This window comes from Mauremys mutica, chromosome 2 (genome assembly GCF_020497125.1).
Source record: "Mauremys mutica isolate MM-2020 ecotype Southern chromosome 2, ASM2049712v1, whole genome shotgun sequence".
Taxonomy (NCBI): domain Eukaryota; kingdom Metazoa; phylum Chordata; order Testudines; family Geoemydidae; genus Mauremys; species Mauremys mutica.
This window is the reverse complement of record NC_059073.1, coordinates 12019457-12040019: the sequence shown is the minus strand read 5'-3', so window position 1 is coordinate 12040019 and position 20563 is coordinate 12019457. Positions and strand designations below refer to the sequence as shown.

The window sequence follows — 20563 nt, the reverse complement described above, 5'->3', positions numbered from 1 at the left end:
ATGGATGCACAAGCTAGTTTCGAAACAGTGAAAGACTTGACTGTACGTAGTCCAGTACTTGCACTATTCAGTCCTGCATTGCCCACAATTGTAACCACTGATGCTTCTGATTATGAACTTGGGGCTGTCCTCACACAACTCCATGGGGGACAACACAGAGAGTTTGCAAACAGCTAAACTGGAAGGGCGATTGTGGATACCCTCAGGGGCAGCTCCAGGCCCCAGCACGCCAAGCACGTGGTTGGGGATGCAAGCCGCGGGGGGTGCTCTGCCGGTCGCCGCGAGGGCGGCAGACAGGCTGCCTTCGGCGGCATGCCTGCGGAGGGTCTGCTGGTCCCGCGGCTTCGCGGACCTCCCGCAGGTTGCCGCCGAATCTGTGGGACCAGAGACCTCCCGCAGGCAAGCCGCCGAAGGTAGCCTGCCTGCTGTGCTTGGGGCGGCAAAATGCTTAGAGCCGCCCCTGGATACCCTTCACTACTGATTTCTTGCAAGAATACCGGGCTACACGACATGCCACAACGCAAAGATCACCTGCAGAGTTACTGCATGGGGAACAGATGAATACTAAACTGAACATTGCTGGATTGTTAAAGGCACGACCTGAGGCCCCAACTGAGGATGATGTGAGAAAAACAGTTGAACAGAACCAAGCAAAGTATAAGGCTTTCACAGACAAGCGGCGGGGTGCTAAGGAACTAAAGTTTGAGTGTGGTTCCTTCGTTAGAATACGAAAACCTGGAATTTTATGCAAAGGGGACCATAAATTCTTAGCTCCTCTTAAAATCATAGAGAAGAAGGGACCTTACACCTATTGACTTTCTGATGGGCGAGTATGGAATGCTTCTTTTCTTGCACCTGCCTATGCACCAAGAGGAGATTATGCCAACCCCTGGTCTGCATTGGATGACTTCACCGTAGTATCAACACAACAAGACACTGCATTGGAACCAGGGCTTGAGAGATGGCCTGTCAGACCCAGACGACCACCTGTCTGAACTAGAGACTATGTTATGTAGTATCTACAGTGTTTTCAGTGTAATATTTCTGCCAATAGTATAGTGTCTTGTTTCCTATTTGTTCCTGTGGTTAGAACAACAATGTTTATTTTAATTGGGAGAGTTTCTTAAGAGAGGAGGGAATGTAATATTTAGATGTTGCTTGAAATTATTAGAACTAGGAGCACTGGCTGTTGGGAGTCTGAAAAGACAAGAAACAGGAAGGAGGGGAGAGGAGTTGAGGCAGAGTGAGAGTTACAGAGGGTGCAGCAGCAGCTTGGTAAAGAGGTTTCCACTTTAAAAATAAAGTCCTGGTGAAGTTTGTTAGTACCTTGCCTGGTTGATACAACAATTCTGGCCAGAATTCCTCGATCAGGAGAGGGAGGTCACAGCTGGTGGAACCAGCTCCACTGCAGTATCACCCGCCTCCCCCAGCAAACAGCTTATACTGAAGGACAAAGTGGGCATGGCATGTCAGGTCAGGGCAGGGCAGAGCACTATGCCATTCCCCCATTCTCAGCTAGCAGGTGATCCCTTAAGGACTTTATGTCATTAGTGTAAGCCAGTGCAGCCCCTAGTCTGCTCTAACTCATGCCAGGGCAGGCACATTGAATCAGAGAACTGGAATCAGCTCCCAAATAATCCCCCAACTTCCCTATGCTAAGAGGATCTCTGTGAAGGACAGAAAATCTTTTTAAAAGATAAATTAACAATTGAACATGCTCTTAAGCTAAGGCACTAGTAATAACAGCAACTTATACCGATTGGTGGCCTTTGTCTTTTATGTTTTATTTTTCCTTCATTTTCCACCTGGTGTCCCGGACCATTCCTGCTCCCCAAGAGGTAAGACGGCTCCTCCAGCATGCTCCTGATTGTTATTTTTAGCAGAGGAACTGATAGTGAGAATGACACAGGAATCAGCAGTGGAAAGAGGCCAGCAAGTGAAGTATCCGGTCGTAAAAGCCAGCACAGAATGTTTGCAATAAAATATCTGTATGCAGGGAAAAAAGCAGCATGGGACACAAAGCAGAGCAGTGAGCGATGAAAAGTGACGTCTGACACAGATGCGGGGAGGTGTAAGCATTCCCCCAATTCAATAACAAGCTGTGGCACCTCTAGCTCATCTTCCATTGAAAGAGCTCACACACTCCAATGAATTAAGCCCCCATAAGAGCCCTTTGAATGATCCCTGACCCCAGTTTACAGATGGGGAAACTGAGGCACAGAGCAGTTAAGTGACTTGCCCAAGGTCACAAAGAGAGTCAGTGGCAGAACCAAGTCCACCCCCCACCCCCAGAGGAGTCAGAAGGTGGCTCTTGGGGCACAGTGGTTCATGGGGTATTTCTGCCATCTGACAAGGACCAGTTGCAAGCAGCTGATCAAATTCAATTCAGCAATAGATTAGAAACAGAGCAGGGGAGCAAGGTTCCTGAAAATTACAACCCATGGGATGCCCTGCTCTTTATACACTATGCAGGGGCCAGCTGGATGGCAGTATGCAGTGCCCAGTGGTGAGGCTTCCTTTAGGGAGGAAGGACAATCTAATGACTATGGCACAGAGTGGAGATTCAGGAGACATGGGCTATAATCCCAATCCATAGACAACTTGCTACCTGCCTCATCTCATTGCCTCCAAATGGGGATAATACCACCTCAACTCAACGCCTGTAAATCCTTGGGAGGCACAGGCGATACGAGAGCAAGGTGTAATGATTTGGGGGAGTTAAAAGATTTCTAGGCCCTGGGGCTAGGAGCTTTGGAGCTGGTGTCCTGCTGATGGAATATCAGTAACTGGTGAAGGGGCATCAGGCACCCAACCACCATGGCATGGGGTCCCCCTACCTTAACGGCATCAGCAAAGGAATACAATCAAACAGTGATGGGGAGAGAAGGTTCGTGAGTAACAATGAGACCCAGACAGAAAGAGCCTGAGGAGCTCAAGGAGAAAGGAAACTATTTTGTCTTTGGCAGCAGCAGCGGGACCTTCTGAACTGCAGGATGTTTTGCTCCGAGATATGTGCTTGTTTCAACAGAGCTCGTGAAACACGATTCCCGGTGCAGGCTGCAGTGCCTCGCTGCGGGGGAGAGCAGAGAGAGACTTACGATGTCGGTGGCATTGACGTCCGCGCTCATGCTCAGCAGGCTGGTGCACACGTCCAGCTGGCCGGTCAGCGCAGCGAGGTGCAGAGGGGTTCGCTTGGTCTGCCCGAGAAGAAAAGCCAAACACACTTCAGCAAATGCTGGCTTCCCCCAAGGAGGCAACACGAGATCAGGAGGGAGGGCAGTCCTGTAGGTATCCGAGTGCACGTGGATGCCTGCTCTGGGGCAGAGACTGCTTTTGGCCTTTTAAAGCCTATGGGTGTGTCTTCACTAGGGAAAGGCGTTTTCTTACCACGTGTTAGCTGACACATGGTAAGGTCCTACTGAAGGTGAGGCAGTTTGTAGCTTCCACTCGTTAGCAGACTGAGGTGAAGGCTCTGGAGGAGCCTAGGGTTTGTACCTCAGCCTGCTAACACACGTGAAAGCTACACACTGCCTTGTCTCCACTAGGATTTACCTTGTGTTCGTTACCTCGTGTTGGCTAACAATACACCTCTTTCCCCAATGAAGACGAGGTCTAGGATTTAATGGAGGGATATTAGCACGTGCTAATAAACACTTTTGAAGAACCTGCTGTATTCAAGGCCCCCTGCCTTTAACACATGCTAACCCAGTCAGATTCAAGCCAGGGCCGGCCTTATGGGTGGGTGACATGGGTGACCACCTACAGCTCCATGGTCAGGGGGGCGCCATGGTCAAGAGGCAAGGAGGGGGGCAGGCCTGGGGTGCGAGGCTGCAGAAGGGAGCTTGAATTTGACCTCAATGGGGGGAGAGGCAGCAGGGCCCGGAGGCATTGGGGGGTGGGTGGGGTGTGAAGCCCAGGGAGGCAGCAGGCTCAGAGGGGCTGGGGGGTGAGCCTGGGGAAGCAGTGGGGGCCAGGATGCCATTTTCCCTAAGGCCAGCCCTGATAAAATCCCAGACTGTCCGTGGCTTTAACCCAACCAGTTTAGCATGTGTTAAAGGCAGGGGGCCTTGTCTTGTTCCCAACGTGTTAGCACCTTCTGTCCTGGTCCAGACAAAGCCCAAGCAACCAAGAAGGCCGTTCTCCACCCTGATGACATCTCGTCCACTTGGGACGCATCCCGGAGAGTCCCCGCACACTTTCTCGTACTGTGCATACGATTCTGTGTTGAGCTTCTCCAAGGCACAGCTCAGAACTCACAGCCCAGGGGGAGGAAGGTCTCCTGTGACTTTAAGCCACCTCCATATCCTGGGCTGCTGCAAGGAATGGAGAGACTCCCAGCACAACAGCCATGGGAGCCAGACTAAGCCATTTCCCCAGCTGACACTGGGCCATCGCACTGCCTAGAGTCTCCTCAGCACTGTGTACTGTGGGACCACCCTTGACACATCCCTTTGGCTCCCAGACCTGCCTCTTGCACACCTCCTATGCGAGCGGGGGATCCTCCTCGGAAGGCAGCCTTACAACTGTCTTCCACAGTGCCTGCACCAGGGGACTGCTCCCCCAGCCAGATAAGGGACCTTTAGGGGCCCTTTACGCCACTCTGGCCCTTTTACCAAGGAAGGGTGTGTGTGTGTGTGTGTGTGTGTGTGTGTGTGTGTGTGTGTGTGTGTGTGTGTGTGTGTGTGTGTGTGTACACATAGCTGATACGTTTGTTCCTAACAGCCACTAGCTTTGCAGCCCTTATTTTGGTAACTGCCCCTGTCCTCGAGGAGCCTTGACAGAGGTTCACATTACTGAAGTTCTAAACCTATCCCAAGCACCCCAGTGGTTGGCCTTGGGAAGGAAGCAGGCTTGGTTGGTGGTACGATCAAGGCCCTTTTTGCCGTTTTTATGTAGCTCTGCGCCTCCTCACCGCTGGGCCTGGGCACCCGAGCCATTTATTTACTAGCTGAAAACTTGAACAAATATTCCTAATGAGATGTAAGCTGTGATTGAAGTAGGGTCGGCAAAGGGCAGAAGGCGAGAATTTGGGCCGTTAGTATCTAACTGAAGCCCTGTGAGGGTAGCTTTTAATGGAATCCCTCAGAGGCTCATGAGTGGGTTTATTTTTGTCCTTACTACGTAAGTCTTACAGAAGGGTTTCATGTCCTTCCTTGCACCTGCACCCAAAACCTGTTTGGGTCAGACTGAAAACATCTGTTTCTGAATCAGCATTAGCAGCCCTTTGGGTTTCCACTCAGAAAGCCACCTTAGTAGCCCAGCTCCTACCCACATGCAGTTTGGTTATGCCTATAAGCCACTCCTTACCAGGGTCATAGCATCAATGCTGGCCAGGTGAGTCTCCACGAGGAGCTTGACTAAATGGTTGTAGCCGTTCTGAGCGCTGAGGTGAAGAGGTGTCAGGCCCAGCTTGGTCTTGGCATTGACAAAGGCCTTGTGCCACAGCAGGACGTCTGCAATCTGGTCATGGCCGTTCTCTGCGGCCAGGTGCAAAGCTGCTTTCCCGTGCTGCAAAACAAAGCCACAAAGCTAGCTGCTGCGGTTACACAGGGAACCAGAAAATCAGAGAGATGAGCCACTGGAAACATGGATTTTAATAACCTCCCACTAGCAGGGCCTTCCTGTGTGCTCCGGACACTATAAATACTCTGCCATGAAACCATTGCTGTGTGACTATTTTTGGCCATAGTCAAAGCAGTCAAGCAAGTGTTGTGTGTGTCTATGTAAAGGCATGAATGATAAGAAGAAGGATAGTCTAGTGGTTGGGGTGCTAGATAGTATTCAGGAGATCTTGGTTCAAAACCCTGTTCTACCAACTACTTCCTATGTGACCTTAGGCACCTTACTTACTCTCTTTGGCTATGTCTACACAGCAATGAGCCTCAGAGCCTGGGTCAGCTGACTTGGGCTTATGCTGTGGAGCTAAAAATAGCAGTGCAGAGGTTTGAGCTCAGGGTGAAACCCAGCAAGGGGAGAGGGTCTCAAAGCCTGGGCCGGATCATCTCCATTGCTACTTTTAGCCCAACAGTGTGAGTCCTAAGAGTGAGTCAGTTGATCCAGATTGAGAGTCTTGCTCCCATGGGTTTGTTTTGCAGTGTAGACATACCCTTTGCATCTCAGTTCCCTACCTGTAAAACGGGGATAATAGCAGTGCCCTACTTCAGAGGGGGTTGTGATGTGCTCAGATACGAGAGCGATGGGAACCATGTAAGTATCTAAGGCCTGGTCTACACTGGCAGAGTGGGAATTGATCTAAGTTATGCAACCTCAGTTACGTGAATAACGTAGCTGAAGTCGATGTACTTAGATCTACTTACCATGGTGTCTTCACTGCGGTAAGTTGTTGGCTGACGCTCTCCCATCGACTCTGCCTGCGCCTCTCGCCCTGGTGGAGTACCGGAGTCGACGGGAGAGCACTCTGCAGTTGATTTATGATGTCTGAACTAGATGCGATAAATCGACCCCGCTGGATCGATTGCTGCCCGTCGATCCAGAGGGTAATGCAGACAAGCCCTTAGATAGATACTGCCCTCCAATGGCTGGATGCCACAGAGCACATAGAACTTACTACTACTTGCAGCTGAAGGCCTGTGCTTCTGGAGCTGCAAGACATGGGTTCTAGTCCCCACTACCCAGGTGTCAGAGTTTGCACTGTGTGGTGTCTGCAGCATATGAAATTATTGTAGTAGCTTTACTGCACCAAGGAATAGTTTTAATACCCTCTCTGGCCAGAACACTACGAAGCCAAACAGAGATTTGCCTGCAGAGTAACAATCCCTATATATGTATATAGCATCATAGGTATCCCGTGTGTTATAGACCATGTCTCTGCCTCAAGGAGCTTACAAACTAATTAGTCTGAAAGCACAGCTAGCTGGTAAGGGGTAGAGGAGACAGTGGCCGGAAAGATGGCCACATAGTTTTTCCAGGCAGAGCAAATCATCTATGATATTTGCTTCACATGTTTCTTGTTCATTGTATTTGAAAAAAGTTTATTTCATGACTGGTATGGGATTTAGATTGCTCCCCTGGGTGGGCTACTCTGGAAAGGCTTCTTGGGAGAAGGGAGTTCTAAGGCAGTGGGGGTTATGAACAAGCCAACGAGCTATGTGTATTTGACCTCAGAGGTACCCCCATGCTCCTCCAGTCACTTTACGCTCGGCAAGGACTGGCTGGACATCAACAAGGACAAAGAATGAAGTATCTGCATGTGAACACTGCATAAGTAACAGATGAAACACAACACATGGAACCTTTAATAATAACACCCCTAACCAGGGAGACCTTGAAAGAGACTAGCTGCAGATGTATGTGAATTCAGAAGACATCATTAACTAGCAGTTGAGGACAATTTTCCCAGGTATGTAGAAATAATGTAGTTGGAAGACATAACATGTTGCGGAGTTATTGAGAAAATGAGGTTCACTTCTGCTCATTTCGGTATTCCAGAACAACTAGTGACAGACAACAGACCACAATTCACTGCAGCAGAACATAAATCGTTCCCAATGAAATATGATTTTGATCCTATTACTAGCAGCCCACATTACTCACAAGCGAAGAAGAGACTGAGAGAGCAGTACAGACAGCCAAAAAAATCCTACAGCAGGAAGATCCATTCCTTGCTCCTCTGACTTACAGATCAACATCAATAGCAACTACTGGATATAGTCCAGCACAGCTCTTGATGGGAAGACAACTCAGAACTACTGCTCCAACTTTGGAAAAAAATCTGTCTCCAAAGTGGCAGAGACAGAAGAGAGTAGCCAAATCAGATAAAAAGGCAAAAAGGAAACAGTCATGGGATAAGAGGGAAGGTCCTTTCATGGATCAGTAACTGGTTAAAAGACAGGAAACAAAAGGAGAGAGATAAATAGCTTTGTCCACCAAAGATCTGTCCTGGGACCTGTACTGTTCAATGTATTCATAAATGATCTGGAAAAAGGGGTAAACAGTAGGGGGCAAAATTTGCAGATGACACAAAATTACCCAAGATATTTAAGTCCAACGCTGACTGCAAAGATTTACAAAAGGATCTCACAAAACTGGGTGCCTGGGCAACAAAGTGGCAGATGAAATTCGATGTTGGTAAATGCAAAATAATGCACATTGGAAAACATAATCCCAATTATACAAACACAATGATGGAGTCTTAATTAGCTGTTACCACTCAAGAAAGAGGATTTGGAATCATTGTGGATAGTTCTCTGAAAACATCTGCTCAGTGTGCTTCAGCAGCAGTCAAAAAAGCTAACAATGTTAGGTACCATTAGGAAATTGATAGATAATAACAGAGAAAATATAATAGGGCCACTATATAAATCCATAGTATGCCCCCACCTTGAATACTGCGTGCAGTTCTGGTCACCCCGTCTCAAATATATATATATATTAGAATTGGAAAAAGTAAGGAGAAAGGCATGAAAAATGATTAGGGGTATGAAACAGCTTCCATACTACTAGAAATGAAAAAGACTGGGACTGTTCAGCTTGGAAAGGAAACAACCAAGGGGGGATATGATAGAGGTCTATAAAATCCTGACTGGTGTGGAGAAAGTGAATAAGGAAGTGTTATTTACCCTTCATATAACACAAGAACCAGGGGTCACCTGATGAAAATAAGTAGCAGGTTTAAAACAGAAGGAAGTACTTCTTCACACAATGCACAGCCAACCTGTGGAACTTGTTGCCAGGGGATGTAGTGAAGGTGAACAGTATAGCTGGGTTTAAAAAAGGATTAGATAACTTCATGGAGGATAGGTCCATCAGTGGCCATTAGCCAAGATAATCAAGGATGCAACCCCATGCTCTGGGTGTCCCTAAGTTTCTGATGCTGGGACTGGATGACAGCGGATGGATCACTTGATAATTGCCCTATTCTGTTCATTCCCTCTCAAGGCACTGGCCACTGTTGGAAGACAGGAAACTGGGCTAGACGGACCACTGGTTTGACTTTTACAACAGACATCACTCAGTTACAGACCTGTAAAAGCAACAAAGAATCCTGTGGCACCTTATAGACTAACAGACGTTTTGCAGCATGAGCTTTCGTGGGTGAATACCCACTTCTTCAGATGCAAGTTACAGAACTGCTGGTCTAGAGCCAGGTGACTGTGTCTGTGTCAAATTGGATGGAGAAAAAGGATGGACAACTCCAGCTGTCGTGAAGAAAAAGAATTCAGTGTCCAGATCATGTATGATTGAGACGAACACTGGAGAGCTCAACGGAAACCACTAACAGCTACAGTTTGTTCCTCAGAAAGAACAATCAACAGAGCAAACTCTACGAATGGAGGATGAAGAACAAAAAGACAATGACTCAAGGATTCTGGACTGACCACAGCCAGTCATTGTAACTACAGGGTTCGAGCTGTGTAGTTAGAAAACCAGTACATTTCAGAGAAACGTAACAGACTGAAACTTTCTGAACTTCAAAGACAGCATGATAGTGTAAATATTGTAAGGGGTAGGTGTGACGGGTTGGATCACAAAAACCCTCTTGGGAGCTGCCACCTGATGCGCCAAGACTACTTTTACCCCTGCTTTCCCTGCCAGCGCAGGACTCCAGCACCCTGTCTTACTGAGCCAGACACGTCCGTCTGCTCCAACACAGACCCAGGGTCTGAATTACTTGCCCCAAAGCTGTAGGTTTACCTGAAAGCAGCTAACAGAAGTGTTCCTGTCGTTAACACTCAGATGCCCAACTCCCAATGGGATCTAAACCCAAATAAATCTGTTTTACCCTGTAAAAAGCTTATACAGGATAAACTCATAAATTGTCCATCCGCCCTCTATAACACTGAGAGAGAGAGATGCACAGCTGTTTGCTCCCCCAGGTATTAATACATACTCTGAGTTAATTAATAAGTAAAAAGTGATTTTATTAAATACAGAAAGTAGGATTTAAGTGGTTCCAAGTAGTAACCGACAGAACAAAGTAAGTCACCAAGCAAAATAAAATAAAATGCGCAAATCTATGTCTAATCAAACTGAATACAGATAATCTCACCCTCAGAAATGCTTCAGTAAGTTTTTTCCTCAGACTGGACACCTTCCAGGCCTGGGCACAATTCTTTCCCCGGTACAGCTCTTGTTCCAGCTCAGGGGGTAGCTAGGGGATTCTTCATGATGGCTCCTCCACTCTGTTCTGTTCCACCCATTTATATATCTTTTGCATAAGGTGGGAATCCTTTGTCCCTCTGGGTTTCCACCCCCTCACTGGAAAAGCACCAGGTTAAAGATGGACTCCAGTTCATGTGACATGATCACATGTCACTGTAAGACCCCCAAGCCTTCATTCCTCCCAGCCTGACTCACAGGAAGGCCTGCCTGCAAACAGAGCCAGCCAGTCAATTGTCCTGGTTGATGGGAGCCATTAAGATTCCAAACCACCATTAATGGCCCACACGTTGCATAATTACAATAGGCCCTCAGAGTTATATTTCATATTTCTAGTTTCAGATACAAGAGTGATACCTTTATACAAATAGGATGACCACACTCAGTAGACAATAAGTTTTGTAATGATACCTTACAAGAGACCTTTTGCATGAAGCATATTCTAATTACGTTATATTCACTCATTATCAATTTTTTATAAAATCATATAGACTGCAACGTCACAGTAGGAACATAGAACTTAAAGGGAGAGATGAAATGGAATGCTAAACCGTATTATACTGTGTGTAAAATACCGTTTTTAAGCTCACCTCAGCCATATCTCCTCCCACAGCCCCTGCACACACACAGAGCACCACGCCCCCTCTGAGAACTAGGGTTGTGGTGATACCAAGGAGGCTCCAGTCCCCTACCTCATCGAAGACATCGACACGAGCATGGTGCTGGAGCAGGATCTTCACTATCGCTGTGTGTCCTCGCTCTGCTGCCACCAGCAACGGGGAGCAGTCATTCTAGAGAAGGGAGGGAGAGACAGGGCCTGCTTAGCTCTTTGTCCCCTGCCTGCTATTGTCACAGCCCTGGAGAGTCAGCACTCTCTGAGGTTCAGAAATGCTATTAATTCAGTGGTGGTGAAAGGTGCCAGTCTAGCAGCCCCAGTGACGGAAGCGCCATGTAGTGACATGAAGGGTACAGCACAGACAATGGCAGCACCAGTTTCCTCACACACCTTCCTTGCCGATGCGTTCTGGAGGGACCCGCCTCTGGCGGTCATATGGTACTTCAATCTCAGCATCCAGTAAGTCCGCCCTCTCTTCTGGGATGGTTGTCAGTTAACACCAGCTGTGCCGGTGGCTCTGTAACATGGCCACCCATCTCCTCAGAAGGGGACTGAGGCCACCAGCTCAATCCATGTCGGCCAAAGAGCCAACAGATGGCAATGACTCTTCACCACTACCCACCCAGCCTAGGGGCAAATGAGTCCACAGCCCATCACCATCTCCCTGGGCCCGCCCCCCTCCCACAACCTTTTCAAGCCAATACACCACCAGAGACTTCTTTATTTCAGTGGTTAAAGGTCAAACTGGTGAACTGGGGCATATGGCTCCTTTGGGTGCAAAGGATCTGGGATTTCTGAGTAGCCCGTGTTAGGAGCTGAGTATCACAGGGGAATGCTCCAAGGGGACTCAGGGACTGGGGTTCACCTCTTGTTAACCTGCCAGGCAAAAACAGAGGGAGCATAGCCTGGAGGAGAGTACTTGGGTGGCTGACAGGCCGGTGTTGTTAGGGAGCTTACAAGCCAGACTTCCGCATGCTGCAGGCAGGGGGTAAGCAGGGGACTCAAAGCTCTGGATACCCCAAGAAACATCCCATGGAACTATAGCGTAAAGAGTTGAGTCAAGGCACCATGCGGTTATCTATGGTTGGTGGGTATGGTTCTCTCTGCTGACTAGTGAATATAGCCTGCCACTCACATAGCTGGGAAGGATTTAGCATCATCAGAGCATGCTGGCTATTTACCATTTCCCTGGCCATTCAAAGTTAAAGGTGAGGAAGGGTACAAGGTCTAGATTTTTGCACTCCCTTACCTAGCTTACATTGCAATTGAACTCTCCTGAGCTAAGCTTTATTCTGGTCATTGCTCCTGCTGGGGAAATGCTCTCCTCAGAGATGCAAAGATGAGGGCCCAGCCCAGAACAGAAATACCTTGGCTTGCTTGTTAATGGTCTGCTGCATTCGGCTGGTACTAATGTGCTTAAGCATCTCCAGCAGGACATCCGTATTGCCCACACGGGCACAGTAATGCAGAGGAGTCTCAAGGGACTGCAACACAGAAACCACCAAAGGGACTCTGAGAAACCTCTCTCCATGCATCCCATTAGCCTGAACAACTTTGCCACCCACCCAGTCAAGAGTAAGGAGAACTTCTGGGGACACCTTAAAAACAAATGTCCTGCCTGTTATGCATACACCATGAAGGGAAGGGTTTGCTCTGGGGTCCTTAACCAAAACTCTTTCCTCTCCACTATGGTGCAGCATGCTTTGCACCAGTTGTTTCTCCAGTTGACGTGCTCCACCTCAGAGGGGGCTGCACTTCTGTGGTGCGGTGCATCTATAATGGGGGAAGTGCTTTGGGATCCATCCGGATGCACAGAAATATAAATGTATGTCATAAACATACAGCTTTGTTTGTAACTATTTTCTAAAGTCTGACAGCTAAGCCAAGCCGTATCCAAGCGACGGCGTGGGGGCTTGTTTTCAAGAGAGCTAAGCACATAAGTTGCTTTAACAAGGACAGTGGCGCTTTTGCCAATAACTCCCCATGCGGCCCACTGAGAAGATGACCCTTCTGCCAGGAACCTTCAGGACAAACAGGACACAGAATAAACTCCAGCTTCATAGGTCTGGGAAAACCCATGCCCCCGAGTTTGCTAACTTTGAAGTTCCGATCAGTCTGTTGGAACGAGCTCGGCAGATGGCCCATATGCCTATAACAACAACAGTGATGGCATACATCCATTGAGCCTTTTCCCCCTAGGGACCCCAGGCTCATACGTACCAGTCGCGTGGTACGGGAGATGTCGGCATCGTACTCCATGAGCATGGCAATGATCTTGGTCTCCTCCTCCTCAAAGTGGACCATGTCCTTCTTCACCGCGGCAGCCAGGTGGAGGGGTGTCTCCCCTGCCTGCGAAAGGGTATGAGCCAAAACACAAGCAAAGCAGCACGTTCACCCAGCGCCTCTGATTGCGCTATCACGCAGCGCTGTTCTGTAACCACTCGGGCACGGAGCCTGGGCAAGCACAGGAATCCATGCCCTGCAAACCAGGAAATCTGGCCAGCTTCCTCCGATTCTTCCCTATTCATCTACAGCTCCCCTGCATGGAGGCTACAGTTAGTTTATCCTACCCTGTGTTCAAGGCTTTCCCATGCTCACGAGCGCTAGCCAAAACCGGCCTTTTTCCTTGCTAGGTCACTGATCTCGCCACAGAGGGGCTCCAGCCCAGCAGGAGTTTGCCTTTCTGCCTCAAGCCTTCCAACGAGCTCAGTATGGATGTGGGGGTTGATCCGCTCTTGTAGGGTCTGATCCAAAGCCCACGGATGTCAATGAGAGTCTTTCCATTGACTATGGATCATGACCAAAGCACGGTTTGGTGAGGAGAGAAGAGAGGGGACAAGAAAGGGTGGGAGGATTTCTGGGCAGAGTGTGGCAGTTTGGGAGGACCCAGACCCTAGAAGTGGTTTCTAGGACCACCACTGAAAAGCAGCTTTCTGCTTCCAGTCTTGGAAGGGACTGGACATCCCAATGGAGGGTAGCGGTGGGAAGGGAGCCTTCAGAGGACGTGGAGGGTCCTACAAATAAAGCCGTCTTACAATGCCACTTGCTAATTGAGTTGATGCCCAGTTTATCGGCCTAGTCCCATGGCCTTATCTATCACGCTGCGAGTGGGCACGGGGTGCTTGTTGCCATTCTTGCCTGGTGCCCATCAGACGAACAGGGACTCTGCCATGTAGCCCTCTGCCTCACCATAGGAGAGGGTCACTGATCGAATGCGAGCGCCTCCAGCTCTCCCCATGAGAGGGTGACAAGTTTGAGAGGTGTTTGTGTGGCTTAGCTAGGAGGGGTTCATTCCCCCATGTCATGTCACACCCTGCACCCTCCCTCCCTTCATTTACATAGCATGCTATGTTTCACATGCCCAGACATTCAGGCATTGGGCCTGTCTCACATGCAGGCCACTCCCTCTACTCCAGTCACCTTGTTTTCCTGGTTGACGCAGGCGGCGGCCTCTGCATGGCTTTTCTCCGTGGCCAGGTAGTTGAGGATCTCCTCCACCACGGGCAAGTGGCAGTGCTGCACCGCGATGTGTAGGGGGCACTCTCCAGCCTGCCGGCAGGATAGGGACATTGAGATGGGTGGCTGCCTCGCTTCCAGGACTGTCTCTGGTACTGCACACGCCATCTCCTCCCATCTCATCCTCATTCCCTCTCTCCACCCAGAAATGAATGAAGGTGCCAGGCATGGAGACAGCTGACCCAGCCACATGCTGAGAACCATACCTCAAGCCTGACTCTAAACTCCTCCCTATTCAGCCTCCGCACTTCTAGCCCGAATAAGGCTAAAGGGGATAAACCACCCCCTTCCTTTAAGCTCTCAGTTCCCCTCAGACATCCACTGACAGTGCAGAGTCATATGGCTCAAGTGTGTACCATAGAGGTTGTTCTGTGGATGGTGTCCTGCATGGTACAGAAATTCTAAGGACTCTGCCTGAAATTTAAGGTCCTTTGAGTTTCAGGATCATTGTCTATGACTCTGCCCCACTGGGCTGAGCAATCATTAGTATGAACACGATTACTGAGTATATACAAGGGATTTCTTATTGGCTCCACACCCAAGCGCTAAGCAGGATTGGTCTCTGCTACATCAGCCTTTCTAGCTGTGAGGCAGTAAAAGCAACCTGTAAACAAACAAACTCAAAATATTGGGCTAATGCCGCCTTTAAAAAACACACACAAATCTTTGTGAGGGAAAAAGGAATCCTGAATAGTCCCCCAAGCTCCCTTATTTATTTTTTCCACAGGTTTTGTCTGCCCCTCAAGACTCTATGGTGACTGGACAGCTACAGAAATGATCACGTCACAAGAGTCAAGAGAGTAAAGTTGAGCAATTGAGAGCGGGAGAGACTGTTTCAAAGTCTTTTCTGGCTTGTTTTTTACAGCAGCTCTTTCTATTCAATAGCTAATTAACAGTCTGGAGAAAGGCAGTCTTAGTTAAATATCCACCTCCCGCCACCTGTTCAGTTGCATCACAGTGAACATGCTCTGAAACGCTGAAGAGATTTTACAGCAAAATCAAGGAGCAGCAGCACGGACACTCATGATATTTCGAAGGTTAAAAACAGACACTAAAAAGCAAAAGCCCAACCCTTTCAGGCTGCCTTTCTAACCAGAGAGAAGCCAAAAGGGCACAAACCCAAGGGCTCCGAGCCTTTCTAGATCAGCTTTCTCCACGAACCAGAAGGCAGTTGTGTGGTTTTGGGGTGAATTTTAATGCTACTGGGAATGAAGGCCGGAGGACACTGGCAAAAGCTGAGCCTAGCAGGGCAAGCAGGACCAAGCTTCCTGCCCACCCAGCTTTGCATTTCCATCATCCAGCACTGGGGTCTCCCCAGATCAGATACTGCTCATCGAAACAAGTCCGATCCAGCTGCACGGAGGGGAGCTACAGAGTTGAGTGGGAGACCAGCGAGCTCATTGAAACACTTAAAACCTAATTCCTGTGTGAGCCCAGCTAGCCAGAAGAGACAGGCCAGTGTATTCACAGCTCACTCCATCACCTGGTTATTTTACTTGGCCTCATAACTGCTAAATAATGAGCAATCCGGGTTTGTTTGACAGCTTGGTCTAACCCTTTGTGCATGTTAATGTTAAGACATATTTTAGTTCTGACATAAATCCCAATGAAATAAGACTGAGGTTGCAGAAACGATCATCACCGGCCCACCGTGGGCTGGTTGGTCCCAGCTGCTGGGGGAGTGCACTGGAGCAAGTGCTCAGCACACATGCAGGTACTGGCTACTCCGACGGGGCAACATATGGGACTTGGTGGGCCAACGGTCTGATCTGCTCTGGCAAGTCTTGTGTTCCCGGTCTTTCCCACAAAAGGTTCCTGGGACATGTGGCAGAGACCGAGTGCATCTTGGCTGCCTTGGGGGCCACCTACCTTGGACTGCGACGTGAGCTCCCCTCCTTCCTCGATCAGGGCCTTGATCATCCTCAGGTTGCCATGGCGAGCTGCGACATGCATGGCCGTCTCGCCGTTCTGCAGCCAAAGTGCAGCATTGAAATGAGCGACGTGCCAACAAGATCCAGCCCCTCCCTCTTTGCCCCCAGGAACGTGGCCGCGTGCTTTACCTCTTGTTCCACGTTGACATCGGCGCCACTCTTCAGCAACATCTCCGCCACCTTCTCCCCCTCGCGGATACGGGCTGCGATGTGCAGAGGTGTCTCCTGGGCCTGAGGGAGACACAGACGAGGACTCAGAGCCCTGTGGAACAGTGTTGGCTTCTCTTATTACATCCACTCAACCGGGGCCTCCTTGCTGTCTGGCACCCTGCGTCATCGCTTACCCCTGTGCAAGGGGGCGCAGCATGGGGGCAACACGCTGCCCTTCTGATCGGGTAGGGTTTCACACCCACCCAGCACACCGGGTGCAAAGCTGGGGGGAATCAGGCCTGGTATATTTCATACACTCCTCAGAGCCCATGATGTCAATCTCAGTCTCCCCGGGATACCTGGAGTCTTCTTAGCCTCTCCTAGCTCCAGTGTCCAGACTGATGCATAAATCCCTCCTGCTCCCGCTCTAGGGCTGCCACCTTCAAACCTCATCCCACGGCACAAGGTCACTGAGCCATGGGCAGAAATTTTCTGAATTTTGATTTTGTTTTGAGAAAATGTTCACATTCCCCTCCCCCCGCTCGTTTTTTTATCCAGCCCTTGTTGTGATGATGTCCCTGAAGAATTAGAGCATCATCACCACTCCATGGCAGGACCTCTCGCATCATGACACTGCAACGGTTTGGGAGATATTTCGGTGCAGAGTCCACAGTCAATTGCAGGGCATGGGAGTGCCACGTTGAAATCCAAACTGGTCCACAATAATCAGTCAACCCTTCCTTACCCTCCCCTCAAGGCTTGAGGGAGTCATCATCAAGGTAGGAGGAGCTCTTTTCCCTTCTAAAACCCCAGATCTGGTGGCTTTGGATTATATTTATATGATTTCACGTATCCAGAAGTCAAAGGTGAATGCATAAAGCTCTTACACCACCTGGAACCCAACCCAGTTAGCACTTTCTTTCCAAGATAAAACCTCCTAACTAGTAAGTAAATTGCAATTCTATTTTATCTGACAGGCTTTCAAACCACTAGGGATTTCTGTCATTGTGAGGATCAGACTGATGTAGCTTAGCGTCATCTCGCTACCTACAAGATCCCCATGGCTACCTTGCTAGTTTCAGCCTGCTTTTTATAGCCTGGTTTCTGAGAGCTGCATGGATTAAACCAAAGAGAATCGCTACAAAACAGAGATTAGAGCTTGGCAAAATTTTTCAAGGAAAACTTTTTTTTTTTAAGTGAAAAAATGTAGATTCAGGTCGACTGAAACATTTTGCAAATTTGTGTTGAATTTGCCTAATTGTTTTGATCACAAAAAACAACAAAAAAATTTTTCTGAAAAAGTTGAAATGTTTTGTTGGGACGTTTTTGAAATGAAACGTTCTGACTTTTCAAGTCAAAACAACTTTCCCTTTTGAATCTTACTTCAATTGAATGTAAAGACTTTTTTTTTTAAGGCAAAAAACTGGAAAACAAAACTAAATGGAATTGTTTTCGATCTTTTGGTTTGGCCACTGAACTGAAAAATCAGTCCCAGCTCTGTCAGAGACGGCAAAGCTCTGTCTGGGCCATGGCATGGCAGGATTGCTGCCTACGGCATGTGTGGACTAGATGACCCAAGAGATCCTTCCATCTCAAACTTGTAGGATTCCACATTCTTCAGTGCTTTGCAGAGGCTACTTTTAAATGTCTCCCATGTCGATTATTCACAGTATTGTCAGAATGAGAGAGACACGGAGGCCAGTGACACCCAGAAACTTCACAAGTAATTACACGGCCGTTATTAACAATTTTGTTTTGCAGATAAACAATGCCGCAAAACACTGAAATCCAGCAGCAGATAGACAGAGTTTTTTGCTTTATGACTGATCACACACATCTCCTGCTGAAGAACCCTGGCGCGTCAGTCATGATCTTTCCCATTATCATCTTCGTTGTCATCATAATTTGTGGCTGTCATTCTGGTAGTGCCAGTGCTACCCCTTTGGGGGCCCTAAGCAGGAATATTTTGCCCCTTCAACACATGCTAATAATTAATAGGGGGCCCCATTGAGCTGCTTGGGGCCTTAAGCAATTGCTCAGTCTGTTTGTGCCTAGCGCCGGCTTTGTGTCCTGGCATCTCCTCATGTGTCTCCCCTGCCCCCAGCCAGCACACAGGCCTGACAACACCTTTTATCCTGAGTTATCCATACTTCCACACCCCACTAATTTATGGGTGTCCCATTTCTCAGTGGCTCCTCCCTTATTGTCATTAATATCTACATCAATGAGTTACCCTAGTAACTCGAGGTTATTACAAAATTCCCCCAAATGTTAGTTTCAGGTATCTTGCTGTATTAACTGGTACATTGCGGCATATTTTCCAGTCTGTTGCTGCATGGTTTCCCGAACCTTGGCCCTTAACACATCTTTTACTGTGATCTTGCACGGTATCGGCACCAGGTTATCTTTCAGGATAGCGGCGCCAACCTGTTTCAGGCCTAAGCCTTGTGTGGCTCAGCTGAATATTTTACAGGCCTCTAGGCCGTGTGCCACAATACTAATGAATATATATATTTCACCTCTATATCCCAAATATACTTACCGGTACTATCTTTTATTCTTGGCTACAAAGCCTCTGCCACTTCCCTTGGGAAAATATTCCACCGCCTCTAGCTCTCGCTCTTAGGGGCTTTGCTGTCACTGCTTGTTATAAATCCCTAACAACCTCCATCCCTCATAAGCATTTACACCATGGCTAGCGGCTCTTGTGTCCCACGGAAGTGGTGCTTAACTGATCTGTACAGCGTCTTTCTATTTGTTCCAGCATCATACAAATAAAGAGGAATATTTCCAGCCCGGAGGAGCTGTCTGTACAGGTCCCATTAGCTTTATTGGGGTAAACACTGATAACTCTCCCGCACCTCCAGCCAGCAACAATCCATCCCAGGGTGTCCCATGTCAGACCGGTTTCCCTTTGTGTGTTCAGGGCTCACACACCCCAGCTGGTGAGAGAACGTGTCAGCCAGTCCTCACAGTTCAGAGTAGAGCCCAGGCACATTTCCTAGCTGTTCTTTCCCAGTGCAGAAAAGGCTGCTGGCAGGTGGTGCTGTTGCGCCACCTGGTGTGCGTTTGCTACAACACTACAACCCGGTTCAGAGGGAGCCTGGAGTAGCCTTCTGGTTTCCTAAAACCGATCAACGCAAATTGGACGCAGCAGAGCACTGTGTCAGTGAATGAAATCCTAGCCCAGCCCACAAAGATCCTGATCACTTGGCAGTCTGTACCCCTCTGAAATAGGTAAGGGCATCGAAAACACAACCCACTTGGGTGCCGGGGGGGGATTGGGAATACCACGGTATTGTTACAGCGGAGGAAGGAAGAAAGCAGCACTGATTGTGAAGGCAGGAACTAAAGTGACACAGCCTGCAAGGAAGAGTCACATTCCAAGTTTCACTCCTACCTTGCCTCCCTTGAGCTGGACCCGGGCCCCAAAGCCCAGAAGAGTCTGTACCACCAGCGGCTTACAGTGCTGGGCAGCAATGTGCAGGGCCGTGTAGTTTTCTTTGGTTCGAGCATCCACCTCCGCTCCCCTCTGCAGCAGGGCCTTCACCACGGCAGCATGGCCCCGTTTGGCTGCCGCGTGCAAGCAGACCGCCCCGTTCTGAAAGAGAGGCAACCAGTTCCCTTGCCGCTTGGATTTTTAACACTCGCTCCCTACACCCACTCTGACACCTTAACGTGTGCGGGGCGAATCGGTTTGCCAGAGGGCTGGGGCATCACTTGTGCCATAGGAACTGGTGCAGCCATTCTGTGTAGCTGGGGCTGTGACAGACTCACATCCACCGTGGATCAGGCATGAGATGGGGGACACAACACACGTGGGTCAGGGGGTTACACTGGCTCTTTGTGGCTAAGAGAAGCGGAAATATAGAAAGCTAGGTGGGGAAACAAAGAGGGGATTATGAAAGTAATTTGGGGGTGACTGTCATCGAAATTTGGATGAAAGTTTGTGTTGAAATGAGAATAACTTCTGGCAGTTCTGTAAATCAAGTCCTGGTGATACTGAAATATTGCTCCTGGCACCCTTCTTATGCATGTGAGACACCCGGCAGCTTCCAGAGCTTGGCAGAAAAAGGTAGGGAAAATGTACGAAGAAGTGAACATTTTTCATTGGGTTTGAAATGTTCAGTGAAATTTTCTCCCTTCCCCAAAAATATCACTTTGTTTGGGGGACGGGTGTGTGGACAGCCAGAGGTGAATATATTTCCCCAACATCAGTCTGTTTTATGCA

General features: G+C 48.7%; 1 protein-coding gene across 3 annotated transcripts in view; it reads right to left on the bottom strand.

Annotated features, from left to right (window-relative positions):
• The window catches only part of LOC123364788 (serine/threonine-protein phosphatase 6 regulatory ankyrin repeat subunit B-like), an 83773-nt gene that overhangs the window by 26598 nt on the left and 36612 nt on the right, over nt 1–20563 (bottom strand). For all 3 annotated transcript variants that reach the window (XM_045007174.1, XM_045007175.1, XM_045007176.1), the window contains 9 exons: nt 19733–19933; nt 16312–16413; nt 16121–16219; nt 14156–14284; nt 12956–13084; nt 12103–12219; nt 10812–10910; nt 5308–5508; nt 3099–3197 (listed from right to left, as the gene is read on the bottom strand). In XM_045007174.1, coding sequence (XP_044863109.1) covers nt 3099–3197; nt 5308–5508; nt 10812–10910; nt 12103–12219; nt 12956–13084; nt 14156–14284; nt 16121–16219; nt 16312–16413; nt 19733–19933 — 1176 coding nt within the window. The remainder of the gene's footprint in view (nt 1–3098; nt 3198–5307; nt 5509–10811; nt 10911–12102; nt 12220–12955; nt 13085–14155; nt 14285–16120; nt 16220–16311; nt 16414–19732; nt 19934–20563) is intronic.